The sequence below is a fragment of the Rhinopithecus bieti genome, unplaced genomic scaffold, assembly GCF_001698545.2.
Source record: "Rhinopithecus bieti isolate Rb0 unplaced genomic scaffold, ASM169854v2 scaffold_3878, whole genome shotgun sequence".
NCBI lineage: Eukaryota > Metazoa > Chordata > Mammalia > Primates > Cercopithecidae > Rhinopithecus > Rhinopithecus bieti.
This window is the reverse complement of record NW_016805059.1, coordinates 7,567,566-7,585,816: the sequence shown is the minus strand read 5'-3', so window position 1 is coordinate 7,585,816 and position 18,251 is coordinate 7,567,566. Positions and strand designations below refer to the sequence as shown.

General features: G+C 35.7%; 1 protein-coding gene across 1 annotated transcript in view; it reads right to left on the bottom strand.

The window, feature by feature from the left end:
- LRBA (LPS responsive beige-like anchor protein) overlaps positions 1–18,251 on the bottom strand; it is a 621,489-nt gene that overhangs the window by 383,297 nt on the left and 219,941 nt on the right. Inside the window, exon 34 of the mRNA XM_017871033.1 lies at positions 13,024–13,085. Within this exon, the coding sequence (XP_017726522.1) occupies positions 13,024–13,085 (62 nt within the window). The remainder of the gene's footprint in view (positions 1–13,023; positions 13,086–18,251) is intronic.

The following is an 18,251-nucleotide window of genomic DNA, read 5'->3' as shown; positions in this document are numbered from 1 at the left end:
CCCCTCCACATGTGTCAGTGTCGTTTTATCTAAACTGGCATGAGGACCAAGAACCCTGGCATTCCTCCACTCATCGGAGCTGTATCAGTGAGAACATGTAAGATCTACACTCTCAGCCAGAATCTGATTCTTTACAGAGGGCTTTTGAAAATGATATTATCTTTTATTTCTCCCCAATTTGTAACCGCCCAATGGGTTCACCTTGCCCGCTGCCTAGACAGGGCCGATTTATCGAGACAGGGAAATTGCAATAGAGAAAGAATCATTCACGCAGAGCCTGCTGGGCGTGAGATTAGAGTTTTATTGTCACTCAAGTCAGTATCCCCAAAACTGGGGTTCATTTTCAGGGTAATTTGGTGGAGAGGGGGCCAGTCAGGAGTGCTGATTGTTTGGATCGGGGATGAAATCATAGGGAGTCAAAGTTGCCTTCTTATGCTGAGTTAGTTGGGGGCAGGGACGTGCGGACAGAACTGGTTGGCAAGTCCAGGTGGGGCCGTCTGGTTGTCAGAAATGCAAAAACCTGAAAAGACATCTTAAAGGTCAATCATAAGTTCACAATAGTGATGTTTTTTCAAGAGTAATTGGAGAAGTTCCTAATCTTAGGACCTCTGGAAAAATGTCTAGTAATATTTAGAATTCCAGCCCCTCTCATCCTAACTTGGTGGATGGTGGCCTTTCATTCATTTTACAAGAACAGTCTAGCGTTTGGGAAGGGCTACTATTTAAACTATAAATGAAATTCCTTGCCAAGGCTAGCTCAGCCTACGCCTACGAATGCACAAGGACAGTTTGGAGGTTAGAAGCAAGATGGAGTTGGGTAGGTCTTATATCTTTCACTGTCATAATTTCCTTAGTTATAATTTTGCAAAGGAGGTTTCAAATTCTATTAGGACTCAGGAATCATCATAATGAGCAACTATTAATGATAATAATGTACTTGACCAGAAAAAAAGGTGGATTATCACTGAACTAGAGTAACCGCTATAAAAGTAATATTTCTCAACTATGGTAAAACAGGATATACGCTGAAAGTAACATAGTATAAATAAAAAGTACTAAAGGTGACAAAAGGGGCACTTAAAAATAATTAGAGTAGTAATCCCTGTAACGACATCAGTGTTACCTGTATTTTGGTACACTTTGTTGAGTTTCCCAGAAAGAGCAGCCATTAATGGCTAGCACAGAAAAACCACGGAATCATTTTTGGGAGCCTATCAAAAAAGTGAATGTTATCCATTAGCCTTGTCTACATGGAAATGAAGACCAAAAATTGCTAATCTATGAGACCTCTTCTAGCTCCACCAGGCTAGGAGGATGAGAAGTGCCTGAATTCTGCTAAGATGTAGACATAGTTATCAGCCATTGTTCCATAGATCACAAGATTTGCAACTTCCCTAATTACTCCCGTAAATAACATCAATGTTGCAGACCCTAAGATTGGCCACCTTTTGAGATGTCTTTTCAGACTTGTGCTTTTTTTTTTTTTTTTTTGAGATGGATTCGCCCGGGCTGAAGTGCAATGGCATGATCTCAGTTCCACTTCCACCTCCCAGGTTCAAGCTATTCTCCTGCCTCAGTCTCCCAAGTAGCTGGGACTACAGGTGTCCGCCACCATTCCCGGCTAATTTTTGCATTTTTAGTACAGACGGGGTTTTGCCATGTTGTCCAGACTGGTCTCAAACTCCTGACCGCAGATGATCCACCCAGCTCAGCCTCCCAAAGTGCTGGGGTTACAGGCGTGAGCCACCGCGCCTGGTCTAGACTTTTGTATTTCTGATGACCAGATCACTCCAGTCAGACTCAAGATTCATGACCCAAGGGTCCTGTGGCCCTCGCCCAGAAGTGGACTCAGCAAAAGAGGACTGTTTTCCACCCTCCTATGATTTTATCCCCAAACTATCAGCTGCATCCTGACCAAAAAAATTATGTTTAAAAAACCCTAGTCTCCAAATTTTTAGGGAGGCTAATTTGAGTACTAATAAAACTCCACAGTCTTCCATTTAGCCAGCTCTGTGTGTATTAAACTTTTTCCCTGTTGCAATTCCTCAGGATTCATAAATTGGCTCTACCTGGGCAGCAGGCAAGAAGAACTTTTTGGGTAATTACATTGGAAATACTGAATAAATGAAGAGGATTTTGTGTGCTGTTAAAAAATACTCAGATTCGGCCAGGTGCAGTGGCTTACACCTGTAATCCCAGCACTTTGGGAGGTCAAAGTGGGCGGATCACCTAAGGTAGGGAGTTCGAGACCAGCCTGGCCAACATGGTGAAACCCTGTCTTTACAAAAATAAAAAAAGTAGCCGGGCATGATGATGGATGCCTGTAATCCCAGCTACTGGGGAGGCTGAGGCGGGAGGATCACTTGAACCCAGGAGGCAGAGGTTGCAGTGAGCCAAGATCACGCCATTGCACTCCAGCCTGGGTGACACAGTGAGACTCCGTCTCAAAAAAAAAAAAAACAAAAAAAGGAACACTGATTCAGAATTCAGTAACTTTAATTCACAACCTACTTTGCTCTGTAAACAGTACTGCATAGTTTTACATGCACTGCCTAATAAGATCCTTTTTTAAAATTGTTTTGAGAAAGTAGTTTTAGAATTAAATGTGCATTGTAAGAATGTAATTTTTAACACGTGAGATATAGAAGTATTAATTTAAACATTAAATATATAACAAAGGATATGTTACGTTTAATTTTGTTTACCACCTTTTACTAGCTAAAAACTTCCTAGCATCTTCTATCTCAATATTTTGTTTTTTTCTTTTTAATCTTTCTGGGTACACAGAAGTATATATTTATGGGGTACATGAGATGTTTTGATACAGCATGCGATGCTTAATAATCACATCCTGTAAAATGGGTATCCATCCCCTCAAGCATTTATCCTTTGTGTTACAAACAATCTAATTATACTCTTTTCATTGTTGGAAAAATATACAATTGAATTATTATTGACTATAGTCACTCTCTTGTGCTATCAAATACTACTATTTTCTTTATACCATTAGCCATCCCCACCTCTCCTCCATCCTCCCACTACCTTTCCCAGCCTCTGGTAACCATCCTTCTCTACTCTCTCTGAGTTAAATTGTTGCTTCCAAATTTTGCCTATTGTGAACAGTGCTGCAACAAACACGGAAGCGCAAATATCTCTTCAATATGCTGATCTCCTTTCTTTTGGATATATACCAAGCAGTCAGATTGCTGGATCATATGGTAGCTCTATTTTCAGTTTTTTGAGGAACCTCCAAACCATTCTACATAGTGGTTGTACTAATTTAGATTCCCACCAACAGTGTCTGATTAAATCTTTTTGTTGGTGGTGGTGGTGTTTTGAGACACAGTCTCATTCTGTCACCCAGGCTGGAGCTCAGTGGCACAGTCTTGGCTCACTGTAACCTCTGTCTCTCAGGTTCAAGCAATTCTTATGCCTCAGCCTCCCAAGTAGCTGGGACTACAGGCACACACCACCACACCTGGCGTTTTTGTTTTTTGTTTTTTGAGGGTTTTTTTTATATTTTTAGTGGAGATAGGGTTTCGCCATGTTGGCCAGGCTGGTCTCAAACTCCTGGCCTCAGGTGATCCATCCACCTCCACCTCCCAAAGTGCTGGTATTATAGGCATGAGCCACCATGCCTGGAGCTAATAAGAACTTAATATACCCATTTCACTTAATAAGAAAGTGAGACTCAAGAAAGGAAAGTAATTTGCCAAGGTTACAAAGTTAATAAGTAATAGAATAAAAAACGATTATTAAAATTCAAAAACTAAGAGGCAGGCAAATCACCTGAGGTCAGGAGTTCAAGACCATCCTGGCCAACATGGTGAAACCCCATTTCTACAAAAATACAAAAATTAGCCGGGCATGAAGGCAGGTGTCTGTTAATCCCACCTACTTGGGAAGCTGAGGTCGGAGAATCGCTTGAACCTGGGAGGCAGAGGTTGCAGTGAGCAGAGATCATGCCACTGCACTCCAGCCTGGGCGACAGAGTGAGACTTCATCTCAAAAAAAAAAAAAAAAAACCAACAACAACAACAAAAAAACAAAACGAAAATTCAAAATATAGGTCAGGCACAGTGGCTCACACCTGTAATCCCAGCACATTGGGAGGCTGAGGCCGGTGGATCACCTGAGATCAAGAGTTCGAGACCAGTCTGGCCAACACGGTGAAACCCCATCTCCACTAAAATACCAAAATGAGCCAGACGTTTATTAAAATTCAAAATCTAAGAGGCAGGCAAATCACTTGAGGTCAGGAGTTCAAGACTCCTGGTGGTGGCCTGTAATCCCAGCTACTCAGAAGGCTGAGGTAGGAGAATCATTTGAACCTAGGAGGCAGAGATTGCAGTGAGCCGAGATCGCACCACTGCACTCCAGCCTAGGCGACAGAGTGAGACTCTGTCTCAAAAAATATATACATATATATTCAAAATCTATCATCACAGTATTTTCCTGGCCTCAGCCTTTTCTTAAAAACCCACCTAAGGCATCTTTTTCCTTCTTCCATTGATGACCCATGACAGAAACAAGAGTCACCTACTGTACATAGTCCACCTCAAACAGCTGAGGAATTCAGTACTAGAAAAGCAAATAAATTGCATCAAGATTCCGATTCTTTCATTCAGGCCTAAATCAAAGTTCAAGCCTCAGATTTTGCTAAAACTGTATATATCCTTCTAAATTTTCAGGTTATAAAATAACAGTTTGAAAAAAAAACAGGCTGACTAAAAAATGTACAATAGATGGAATGTTTGTGCAATTACTCATATAATATTTGTTCCCTCCTAAATTATACTATGTCCTATTATGTATGTCAAGGTATGTAAAGTACTAAATAACAATTTTATCACAGCACTAAGCTAAACACCGCAAATACCATAAACATACAGCAAAATTTAAATCTGGATCCTGAGAAGCTGGAATGCCTAATATTAACTCCGACTACTCTGACTAAAATCCATTAAAATATATACTATTTATGAAAAACTATATAGTATGAGAATATAGCTAAAACTTCTAAAAGTTATCAGAGAGTTTGGTATTAAACAAAGGCAATCTCAAAATTGACACTTTTAACCTAGCCTTTCTGTAATTCCTTAACTTCAGTAGATTGATTGGAATAGAAAAAAAAGTACTAAGTAAAACTAGCAATGATAGCTGAGAAACAGAGACCTGAGCTGTATTCTTAATTACATTAAAACCAAAGAAAAATGTTATGCTCAGAATATTCTCATTTGTGTATTTCTCCCTTTTCCTAACTCTCTTCTTAATCCCAAATTTAAAAGACTAGTTGTAAAGCAGTAGGGTGGCCAATTAAAACACATTTTATTTTCAGATGTCTCCACACTCATAGGCTGACTTCCTGTCAGGAAGAGTTCCATTTCACTGAATACCCCAATCAGCAGGGAACTTGCAGAATTAAGTGCCAGTTGATATTACTTTGTTTTTCACTTACCACCCTTGAGAATAATGTTCAAAGATCTAGTTATAGAGTCAGCATGGTATCATCCTTCTGACTAGACTGCCAAGCCACAGGGTGTACTGCCAGTTCCACAAAATTTACCTCAAAGGTTGTGTTTTCTAAATCCTAGTGTGCTGGTGAATCCATAGGACGCCTGTATTTCAGGTCAAATCCTGAAACTAAAGTTAAATTATGTTTTTCTTTGGTTGTAACAGCACTTTAAATCAATATTATGGAAACTCAAATAAAGATCAATTAATGCTCACCAACCCATCAACCTATCTTATTTTTGAAAAGAAAAATAAAGTACTTTACTCCGATTTATTTTGTATTAACGTTTTTGCTATTGCTTCAAGACAAATGTTTCTACCTTATAATAGAAAGTTATGTTATAAAATTTTCAATCAATAAAACATAAATGTTTGCCATATCAGCATAAAGTACAGTTATTGAGCTGATTTTAAATACTTTAGAATTGTTAATGCATCTAACTTTTTCATGAACAATTTATACAGCCTGAATCTTCACTTAACCTCTCCAACTACCATAGACTTCCTATCCAATCCTTACAAGTCTACAGTTCCTTCTTTTAAGGTCAACTGCTTTTACTGCACATGAAATGAACTCTGAGCATTTCAGCAAAGAATACCTACTCTCTTGGCTGCTTTGTACATTATAAAAACAAAGCATTCACAGCAGCTCTAAAGCAAAACGATATGAGTGTATTAGAAGCCTACCCTATTGATTCTCATTCCATCCGCAATCAAAAGGTCATAGGTAGTAACAATAACAAAGCTCAGGGACAATCAATTTATATCCACTAATTTTTATAACTACATTCTAAGGATAAGTTACAAACACATCAAGAATGAATTAAAATTCCTTTTGAAATTGAAATTGAAATGTATTGAAACCAACATTTGCCAAACTTATTTAACACTGTATACTTTTTTCACAGAACAATTTCTTCTGAGACTGGGTCTGCTCACGTTGTTGCCCAGGCTGATCTCAAACTCCTGGCCTCAAGCAATTCTATGCTTCAGCCCCACTAGCGGGGATTACAGTTGCAAACCACCATACTGGGCAGAATATCTACTATTATCATCACAAGGTACTCACTGTGGAATTTGCTGTATTGAAAAAGTCAGACAGAGTTGATCAAACAAGCACATGGCTACCACAATTCCAACCAAGGAAAATTGTTAATGTCTGTTTAAAATTATTATCTTATATTACAATTATTTGTCTCTCTCACTAATTGTCTCTTCTACTGCTTAAAGAATAATAGATGATTGTTTCCTTAAAAGAAGATGCTTGTCTTAAAAGCATATGATACATGTTTGCTAAAGAAATGAATAAATAATACCACAAGCAGACATAAAGTAAAGGGCTTGGGCAAGGCAGATATATTCACACAAAGCTCTGTAGAAAAGACAGCATTTGAACTGAACCTGATTGACCATAAAACTGAAAATTCTAAATGTACAGAATAATGGCCTCATCAAACTGCTATACAAAACTTCATATCATAGGATTTTCTTATAGGTGAAAGAAATGCATAATGAAATTAAAAAGGCTTATTTCTATTTTGATTAAGCAACTCATAGGCAAAATTCCTATTTTTTGGTTGGCAAAAAAATGATCCTTTATTTCATTAGCTCAATTATTTCTTTGAAATAAATACATCATTTTCTTAATACCAGATGGTAAATTTTAGTTTAAAAACAAAACAAAACAAAAAAAAAGGTTGAAGTGTACCCTAAACACAGCACACTATGAATAGCTAAGCACTCCACTTACAATAAATAAATTTCTATTTATATTAAGTTCAGCAGTAAGTAAAACTAATTCACAGTAACAGAAATCAAATCACTGGCAACTTGAGGTGACAGAGGTGGGGACTGATCGAAAAGAGGCACAGGGAAATTTAAGGATCAAAATGGTTGGGTATATGTCAAAATTCACTGAACAATACACTTAAAATGTGTAGGTATTTACTGTATATAAATTATACCTCAATAAAGTTGAGGTTTTTGATTTTGCTTTTTTTTTTTTTTTTTTTTTTTGAGACGGGGTCTTCCTCTGTCACCCAGACTGCAGTACACCAATGCGATCCTAGCTCACTACAACCTCGAACCTTTGGGCTCAAGCGATCCTCCTACTTCAGCATCCAGGGTAGCTAGGTCTACAGGTACATGCTACCAAGTTCGGTTAAATGTTTTTCTTTTTGGTAGAGATAGGGTCTTGCTATGTTGCCCAGGCTGGTATTGAACTCCTGGCCTCAAGCAATCCTCCCACCTGGGCTAAAGTGTTTTTTTAAAAAAGAGGTCGAGGCTTAGGGCCGGGCACAGTGGCTCATGCCTGTGATCCCAGCACTTTGGGAGGCCAAGGCAGGCGAATCACCTGAGGTCAGGAGTCCAAGACCAGCCTGACCAACATGGTAAAACCCCATCTCTATTAAAAATACAAAATTAGCCAGGCATGGTGGCAGGCATCTGTAATCCCAACTACTCAGGTGACTGAGGCAGGAAAATAGTTTGAACCCAGGAGGCGGAGGTTGCAGTGAGCCAAGACCATGCCATTGCACTCCGACAAGAGCGAAACTCCGTGTCAAACAAAAAAAAAAGAAAGAGGTCCGGGCTGACAAACATAAGGAGACCCTATCTCTACAAAAAAATAAAAAAATCAGCCATGTGTACTGGCATGTGCCTGTAGTCCCAGCTACTTGGGAGGCTGAAGCAGGCCTGGGAGGTCGAACGCACTGGACCATGACTGCACAACTGAACTCCAGCCTGGGCAACAGAGCAAGACCCTGTCTTTAAAAAAAAAAAAAATGAGGTGAATTTGATTAAGTCAAAAGAAAATGAAACACCAAAGGCCCCGCTCATAAATGAACACAACTACACTATTTGGTAATGATAAAATTAGTTGTCTTAATGAAAATGAAGATTTAATATGACAACTAATTAACATAGGAAAGTAAGGGGATATTTCCTAATGAAAAAGACCAAAAGGCAAAGTCCAAAATATGGTGACTTATGATCCATGTTACCACTGATTTATCAATTATACAAATATATAAACATTTATATGGTTGAACAGTACTATACTGGACACTGGGGATACAACAGAAAAAAAAAAACACAGTGCTTGTCTTCAAGAAATTTGCAGTCTACATAGAAGAGAAAGGAAAACAACAGGCAACTTAAATATAGAATGAAATTAAGATAGTATGGGTAAGTGTTCTGCACAATACCTCATTTAGGCATACAGTTGTAGGTAAGAGAGGATTAAAGGAAAACTTTCCAGAAGAAACTGTAATTTATCTAGGAGCTAGCTAACTGATTCATTTTTTCCATAAATATTCACTAAGCCATAATGTGCTAGGTACCAGAAATACATTAATGGACAAGGCGTAAATAACTGTTAGATTCATAAGAGTCTAGAAAACAAAGAGGTATACTAACAATAAACAAGTAAACCAATTAGCATATTTATACTTACAATTTGTGGTAAATTCTATAATGGGTGCTAAAATTAAGACAAAAAGATATCAGCTATAGATATGATCCTCAGAGAATGAGATAATTAAGCTGAGCGCTGAATGACAAGCAACAGCTAACAAAAGTCACCAAGTTAGAAAGAGGGGCAGTTTAGGGAAAGAAAAAGCATGTACCAAGACACAGAAATACAATGGCATATTTGGGTATCTTTAAATAGTTCAGCATGGCTTGAGAATAAATGGTAAGAAATGAGGTACAGGCATTAAGAGAGGCCTAACGGTAAAGGACCCTTTCGTGCCATGGATAGAGCTGGTTTGCGTTTTTTGGGGGTGATGGAAGAGAAGTGTTTTAATAATCTTCTCATACTGAAAATATTCATCTACAAAATCATCATAACTATAAAAAAGAATATTAATATCATATATTCAGAAAAAATACACTCAAAATGGAGAAGAAACTTGGGATTAGAGAAAAGTATAGAAGAACAAAAAATAAAGAAACATTTTACGAAAGATCAAGGAAAAAAATTTCAAACATAAAACTGACATAAAATAATCATAAGAAAAGAACTATCTCATTCTTATTATAAAATTATAATTTTAAAATAATTCAGAGGTACAGAAAGAAACACAAGTCAAAATGACCAAACCTCACATCATTACCTTCATGTAAAGAAAATATTTCCCAAAACAGCAACAATCTACATATTTTGTTGAAAAATTTTTTAAAGAATAATCAGACTAAAATAGAATTTTAAATTAACCTTTGCTGCTAATTAATTACTCAGACAGGATGCCAGTCCAGACTATATGGTGCTTCTAGTTTTTCTATATACTGTATGCATTTCTGATAAATGGGAAAAGAATAGATGACCTGGCAGAAGGCTCAGACAATAATATGTGATTTACAGGACATGAATGCAGCTACCACAAGATTTATCTGACAGCCCTCTCCGATAGTGGACTGCTGAGTATCCGATGGAATGATTTCTAGTCTACAAAGTCTACTACTGAGTAGCCATACACATTATTTATTTATTAGATGTTTTGGGTTGAAACCATTTTTAAATGATGCACTTCACAATGCACAGTCATAAATTTAGCTTTAAACCCAAGAAGGGAGGTAGTGTTATTGGAATGTATGTCAGACTGAATTAGGACAAGCAACGCAACGCTTTTATAAAGTGGCCTTGAACGCAACGTCAAGTCTTTCAAAAATGATATTAATGTCAAATGAACAAGACACAAACACTTTATATAATGCTGGAGTAATATTACTTGAAACACTTATTTAACATTTTCTTTAAATTCATATATATTTAAAACAGGTTTATACACATATACAACAAATTTGGCACACAAATAAGTTGCATGCTTGTGAAAAACCACCTGAAACACAGTTGAGAACTTGTTCAATTTTGTGTGTCAGCATCAGAGAACATAGTTTCCTGAAGAATATAAGCAGTTTTATTTTAAGAAATAAAGAGGATTTAAATTGATATTTGGAACTTCAGTCATTCTTGAATTACTTTACATGGGATTCAACAGATGAATAAATCTAATTTTACAAACCTCATATATTAATTATACTCAAAAATATAATGCTCAGTATTATGAGAGGTTTCCAACTCTAATTAATAACATTTTGCCTAAACAATATTAACATTTCGATAGACTAAAATATGAAATGGTGCCTAATCAACTACTGGTGAATGAGTGGACATTGAAAACTACAATCTAAGTTGAAAAAAATATATAGTGATCTGTTTGGTTTTATTGTCAGCTAACCAAATGTGATCGTTTCCTCATTTCTTAAATTTAGGCTCTAAATTCTCTTTTACAATAAAATGTAGTTAAACACCCTATTAAAATAACACAAAAGAATATAAGTTTTGAATGGATTCAAGAAAAATAATCAGAGCATGGCTGATTGTCATGAAATTAACACCAACTAATTTGTAAAGTTCTAAATCAAATTTGCAGATGTTAAGTTCATAAGCATATCCCATTATTTATGTGATTAAAAGTAGTTTTGACCTGATCTTTCGATCTTTGGCACTCAATCCTCTCCATCTCCTCTTAAAAAATTAATTAAAATTTTAGCAAGATGGTAGCTTTTGCTTCCCACCCTATCTCAGACCAAAAAAAATTATCAATCAAACTCAAGCCATCCCCACCCAGGATCTGTAAAATGTCGACTTGAAATTCAATTTCATATCTCTTAAGCTTTCATGTAGAAAAAGACAGTTCACTTCTTAACAAAATAAATCACTTTTGTGATTGCCAAGTTGACCTCTTTGAATTAGGAAAATTCAAAGTGAAAAATGTAATTATCACCCCGGAACAATCTGTATACATCTGGAGCTAATTCTAGCTTCATTTTCACATCATTTTCACACTGTGCTACATCTTGTAGAGATGCCATGGAACTTTTGAAGAACTCACAAAAAATGTTAAGGACTTCAAATACCCAATAATGTATTTTATTCACACAAAAACCTTGACAATTTCTGACTTTTGAAACTTACTCTACTACATGATCTTCATAACTCATTTGATTGTATTAGTATTAAACAGTACTGTGACATACATGATAAATAGGTGTATTAAAACATGTCATTCTTTATCTTTGCAGCTCCTGACATTAAAATATGAAATATACTATATTGGAAATAGCTTCCATGTCCCAAAAATACATTCAATTATTCTAAACTAGAAAGTAAAACTTCACTGTCAAAATTCACCTATGAAACAATTATATCACTATGAACAATAAATTTATATTCTTGTAAGGAAACATCCAAAACCAAAAGTGAGTGCTCTTTTAAAGTGTGGGCAATTTCATGTAGACATAAGAATGCTATATGGCAAGTTCTATCCAAGAAAGAAACAATTATTTCTAATCAGATGACTTAATGAGAAATTTTATCTAGTCAGCTTTTGAAGAAATGGAGTTTTCTAAATGAGATGATTATAGAAACATGATTCTCACTAAATCTAAGAATAATAAGCCTACTAAGTAACTACTCCTCACAAGTTCATTACAAAAATCCATTAGGTGTAATCTCTAGAAGTAATTGTTCTTATTGCACCTTATTGACAATGCATAGTATTGATTTTTCACACCTTCTATGATTCTTTAATTTATATTCATGAAATGTCCATCAGCACAGTCTAAATAAATTTGGCATATAGGCACTAAAACAAATAAATCGATGCAAAGAAACATTAATTTTGCATTATCCTTATTCGTTAGGCAAGTAAACCATGAGTGTTGTAAATGAAGGTCAAAGGTTTTGAAATGGGTCAAAACCCTTGACCTCTAGACCAATACCTTTCCTATTAAAAAAGGCTATTTTAAAGTTTTAAGTGGGGGGATTTACTACCAGCAAGATATCACTTTAAAAGACTACAAAGAAAACTCTCAATAAAAACATTAATCTGTTTAATTGCAAAACAGAAAAGAAAACCTCGCAGGATATATGATTTTTACATAAGTTTTTTTTTAAATCATTAAACTTTACCACATGAGGTACAAGGTTTTGGAACACTGAAAGTAATTTTGCTTTTAGAAATTTATTTTCTACATCTTATTATGATAGCTGCCACTTTTTTGTTAATGTTTTCCCAAATCTACTGTGCATGTCAAAAATAATTACCAATGACAAGGATTCAAAATCATTTATCGCTCATTTTATAACCTCTGCACAAAAGGGAAGTAAACCCATGATTCCCAGTGGAGTCAGCATGGCACTCCACAAGATATAGAAATAAATCTGTTTTTATAACCTTAATACATACAGCAAAGAAATTATCATGATCATTTGATCTGGACACTTTTAAAGTGACTCTAAAAACTTTTCTCACTTCCTCTCATACTTGCTTCAAACTTATCTGCAAGTATCAAAATAAGAAGCAATCCAACTAAAATTATTTTAAAACAGCAAACTCACAATTGTATTATAGCAAAATTTCAGTAATGCAAATATAAAATCCCCATGAAAATAAATTCATATGAGAATCTACTTTTAATTCAACATTTATTCTTGCCACTCACCTGAGAACACAGTAGCATAACCAATTCCACAACTGAACTACTAGACTTCATGCAAACCAGACCTATTTTAAAGAGAATTTTAAAAGAAAAGTTAAAAGAAAACAAATAAGGATTTGTTAAAATTTCATCCAAACTGTTTTTTCAAATTATTTTTTCAAACTATTAATAGTACACATTTAATCACATGATTAAATAAGGTACACTATAGTTAGTTTAAAGCTGGCTTCAAAACTACCACCATTTTTTGTGAAGTATTCCATTTCAGCTTTCAAAATACTAAAACATTTATTACAACTTCATATATAACGACATTTCACAATACTCATAGAAATGTGCACAACATATGCCATATTGATCAATATCATCTACATTTTGTTTTGGAGAGAGTTGATCATTATACATGCAGAGAAGGGAAATGGCTCCCTGACCTTTGCTTTCTCCACCACACTCTCTCCCTTCAACCCTCTAGCTATCAATCAAGTTTCCATTTTGTTTCATGGCAGCAGACATCCCAAACACTCTTATTAGTACCTTGACCTCTGACCTCACACTAAACCTTAACAGAAATGCAAGCCGTTGTCTGTTATATATTCTTGATTTCTTATAAATTAATTCATTTACTTTTATGTTTCATTTTGGTTCACCAAAAATATCTTTAGAAAGGATATTTTATAGAATTAATACCTATCTAAAGTAAGTCTTTGGTTTTAATTACCAATAAAATATAAAGTAGTTCATTCAAAGAACGTTTTATAATTAGTATCTTTAAAAGCAATGCCAATAATTAAAGGAACTAAATTATTAAATTGCATTACCAATAATCAGAAAATTACAATTTTTTTATTCTACATTTTCTAGGCAAACACAGGCTTAGGTTCCAGAGCATAACATCTAAAAATAATTCCTGATGGCTCTTAAACACCCTATTACCTTCTTTTTTCTCCCGATGAAAACTCTTCCAGGTACCCTATCCATTCCCTTTATCTTTCTCTTTAGTTCTTTCTCCTTCCCTGTCTAAATACTAATGCTTCCAACCTAATGATAGCACATGTTGGCATTTTTTAGCCTTATAATAGCATTGAAGTTAAAAGGGCTGTTCACCCCTTTCACTTTTTAAAAAATGTTAGAACCATTTTTCTCAATGTCTGAAAGAATATGTAATATAGCAATGATGGTAACAGTGTCAGCACTGGCAAGAAAATTAGCTATAGAATGTCTCTATATTGTATTAGGAAGCAAGTTATTAACTATAGTGTGATATCTGTAGGGCTAAGATGAACATGGCTCCTCAGGCTAATGCTGTCAAGGCCGAAATTAAAGGCAAGCAATACTCCATCTCTTACTGCAGGTGTAGCCCTCTGCTGGTCTGAAACCTTGCCTCTTTTCCTTAAATTTAACCTAGATAATAAAAGAAGTTCAGTTTTGCTCCAACTTCAAAGCCCATTATTTCCAGAAAGTAAATTCGGATCTTTCTATTATTAGGTCATCAATCCTTATTGCTTTATTCTACAAAAACTAGAATTCCTGCCACTGGGCCCTGATGGGCCCTTTTATTATATATCTATTCAGATAATGAAAAACAGTAATTTTTAAAAAAAGACCTTGAGCTATCCAAAATTAGGGAGATTTATAGGTGCTCCTTTGTCCCTCTCACCACACTTATCATATTTCATACATATACATATATGTGTGTGTGTGTGTGTGTGTGTGTTATATATAGTATGTATATATTATATTATATTTTTTTTTTTTTTTTTTTTTTTTTTGTAGACATTGTCTCGCTCTGTCACCCAGGCTGGAGTACAATGGCACGATCTTGGCTCACCACAACCTCCACCTCCCAGGTTCAACCAGTTCTCCTGCCTCAGCACCCAAGTAGCTGGGATTACAGGTGCCCACCACCACACCTGGCTAATTTTTGTATTTTTAGTAGAGACGGGGTTTCACCATGTTGGCCAGGCTGGTCTCAAACTCCTGACCTCAGGTGATTCGCCCACCTAGGCCTCCCAAAGTGCTGGGATTACAGGTGTGAGCCACCATACCCAGCCCATATACCTATATTCTTAAGAAAAATGTTATACATACACATTTCTATTTATTTATTTCAGTCTTATTTTCTAATAATAAAGGCTAACAAACCAGAAGAAGGTTCACAGCTACTTTCCAGTTGGATATGAATATTCAGGAAAAAATGTATTCACTGACCAAGCTAGTAAAAGGTCAAATAACATTTCATAGTTTGGTTTGAACAATTAATTTGGAGGAGAGTGGTGGAAGATGTATTGCAGGGCAGGGTGGAGAGTATGTTCAATTCTGAATGAGTAAAGGCTTCAGAAGACAAGAGAGACCTGATAACAGACCTTAGGCTCCCTGTCTAAAGGACACTGGTACTGTAAACACAAAAATAACATTGGGATCAAAGAAATAGAGGATAACCCCAACAAGGAACTTAACATCAAAATGTAGAATTACGTCACTTCTATTTTTGACCTAAATTTTTGCCAATGGATGACACTCATCACATGTGCGAAAAAACAAATAATAAACCTGTAGATCTCTCTTCAGATTCAGTCATACTCTAAGAATTACCCAAAGGAAGGTCCTAAAACCTTAAGGTCAAGTTGTAAGTTACTGCCAGAACTATCATTTTCATTTTATACACCCACAAACACACACACCCTATTACTGTCTCAATCAAAAGAAACGAAGTACTGCAAGCTTACAGATTTGAACCAGCTCACAATCTGACCTCTCTAAAACTCTCAGTAGAACAGTAGAATAATAGGGTTTGGTTTGATTATTTTTTGGTTGGCTTTTCAAAGATAGAAAATGTTAGTCTTTTTAAAAGGACAAATTCGGGATGCCAAGTCAAGAGTTTTATATCTGCACTAATCTGGGATTTTATGATCCAAGACCACTGCAATTTCTTCAGTGGAGACTCACCCAGATATATCACTTCAGTGAAAGGATCAAATGACTTACCAGATAGTAAGCCAGTGCCATCTAAACCCATCGATCTATCTAAATCCTCAGGTATACCATGAAAACACAGTCATGACTATTTACTATCTGGAATATAAGAATCCTCTTGTTTTTTATATTTAAGTCATCTTATTTTTTAAAATAGGATGGTAATAAACATGAGAAATTTTGATAAGAATTTAAGGATAATAAACTCAAGAAGTTTTACTCTGTATTTTCCTGGTTTTGAAGGTATATACATATACTCCAAATGAGCATTATCTTTTAGATAAAACTAAATGCTGATCATGAATCTGAAACATATCCGTCTTATAAACACTAAGTCCAAATTTCAAATACATGTTTAATAGGCTCTAGCTTATCATAAATTCTGGTTTCCCTTCCTGAATTTATATCATCAAATCCAACATTTTGGAAAAATTGGATGACTAAAACTTTTGTTAAAGAGAGGACAGACATCTTCTTTGCTTGAGACTTACAAAATATTTTCTTGTTCAGATTTACAAACATTTAGAATAATCAATCCACTGAATTTTTTATTTCCATATAAACTTTTCCTTCTAGTCATCATTATATGCACACCTGCCTTTAGCATTTATCTACTTAGAAACTGTATCAAGTAAACTGTGGTACATAATCATCCCACAAGACAGAAGAACATGTCTTTTTAGAAAAATGGGATGGCCCAGGTTCTTGTCTCAAATTATCACACAAATTTAGCACTATGAAGTCCTTCCTGCTAAATAACATGTTCATATACTGTACAGAGATACTGTGACCCTTTGGAGGGTCACAAACCATTGTAATATCTAAGATATGTTTTGCCTACCCCAAAAAAAGTTTTGGCCCCATTGAGACTGCAAGTTTATACTTTCTTAAAACACAGTGCGGGCAGAGTGCAGTGGCTCATGCCTGTAATCCCAACATCTTGGGAGGCCGAAGCAGGTGGATCACTTGAGGCCAGAAGTTCAAGAACAGCCTGGGCAATGCAGCAAAACCCATCTCTATAAATAAATAAATAAATAAATAAAATTTTTAAAAAATTAGACGGGCATGGTGACATGCACCTGTAGTCCCAACTACTTGAGAGGCTGAGGTGGGATGATCACCTGAGCCCAGGAAGACAAAGCTGCAGTGAGCCATGATCACACCATTGCACTCCAGTCTGGGCATAGGAGTGAAACTCTGCCTCAAAAAAAACCACAATGCAAAACTTGGGGTAAAGCAATACAACGACAGAGGGTAATAAACAAGAGTAATTATTTTTTTTCCACCATCACTCCATGCGCAATTCCAGTATTCGTGGGTTTCTTGTTTTTTTTTAATTTTAGTCCACAGCAAAGAATAGCTGATGTGTAATAGTGAAATAGCAAAATGTTTCAAGATATAGAAAAAATAAGATCACTAAGACTCTATAATTAATCATATTTATAAAAGGATTCAGTGAACTCACATATAATAATTGTAAGACATAATTTAAAATGTTCAAGCTTGTGTTCTCTTTGTCCTTTGGAAAGTCTCTTTAGAAAAATTAACCCTTACAAAGGGTTATAACTACTTGAAAAAGAGGGTTAATTAACATCACTACAATTGAGACAATCAGGTTACAGGAGATTCCAGGCATGATGTAATATGAAATATTACACCTAATTTAACTTTAAGCTTTAAGTCTTCAAAATATACAGGGCATATGGCCAGTCGCGGTGGCTCAAGCCTGTAATCCCAGCACTTTGGGAGGCAAGGCCGGAGGATTGCTGGGGCTCAGGAGTTTGAGACCAGCCTGGGCAATGTGGCAAAACATCATCCCTACAAAATATACAAAATTTAGTCAGTCTCATGGCATATGCTAGTAGTCCCGGCTACTAGGGAGGCTAAGGCACAAAAATCGCTTGAACTCGGGAGGCAGAGGTTGCAGTGAGCCAAGATCACACCACTGCACTCCAGCGGGGGCGGCACAGTGAGACTCTGCCTTAAAAAAAAAAAAAAAAAAAAAGTATATGTATACACATATATACATATGTGTGTGTATATATGTGTATATATACAAACACATATACATATATATACATACACATATATATCTGTATATACACATATATACATACACATACATATCTGTATATACACATATATATATATATTTCTTAAAGATAAATATGGCCTGGGTATTAGAGGAGATTAAGAAACTATTGTTACTATTATTAGGTGTAATAACAGCATTGTGATTATGTAAGAAAACATCTTTT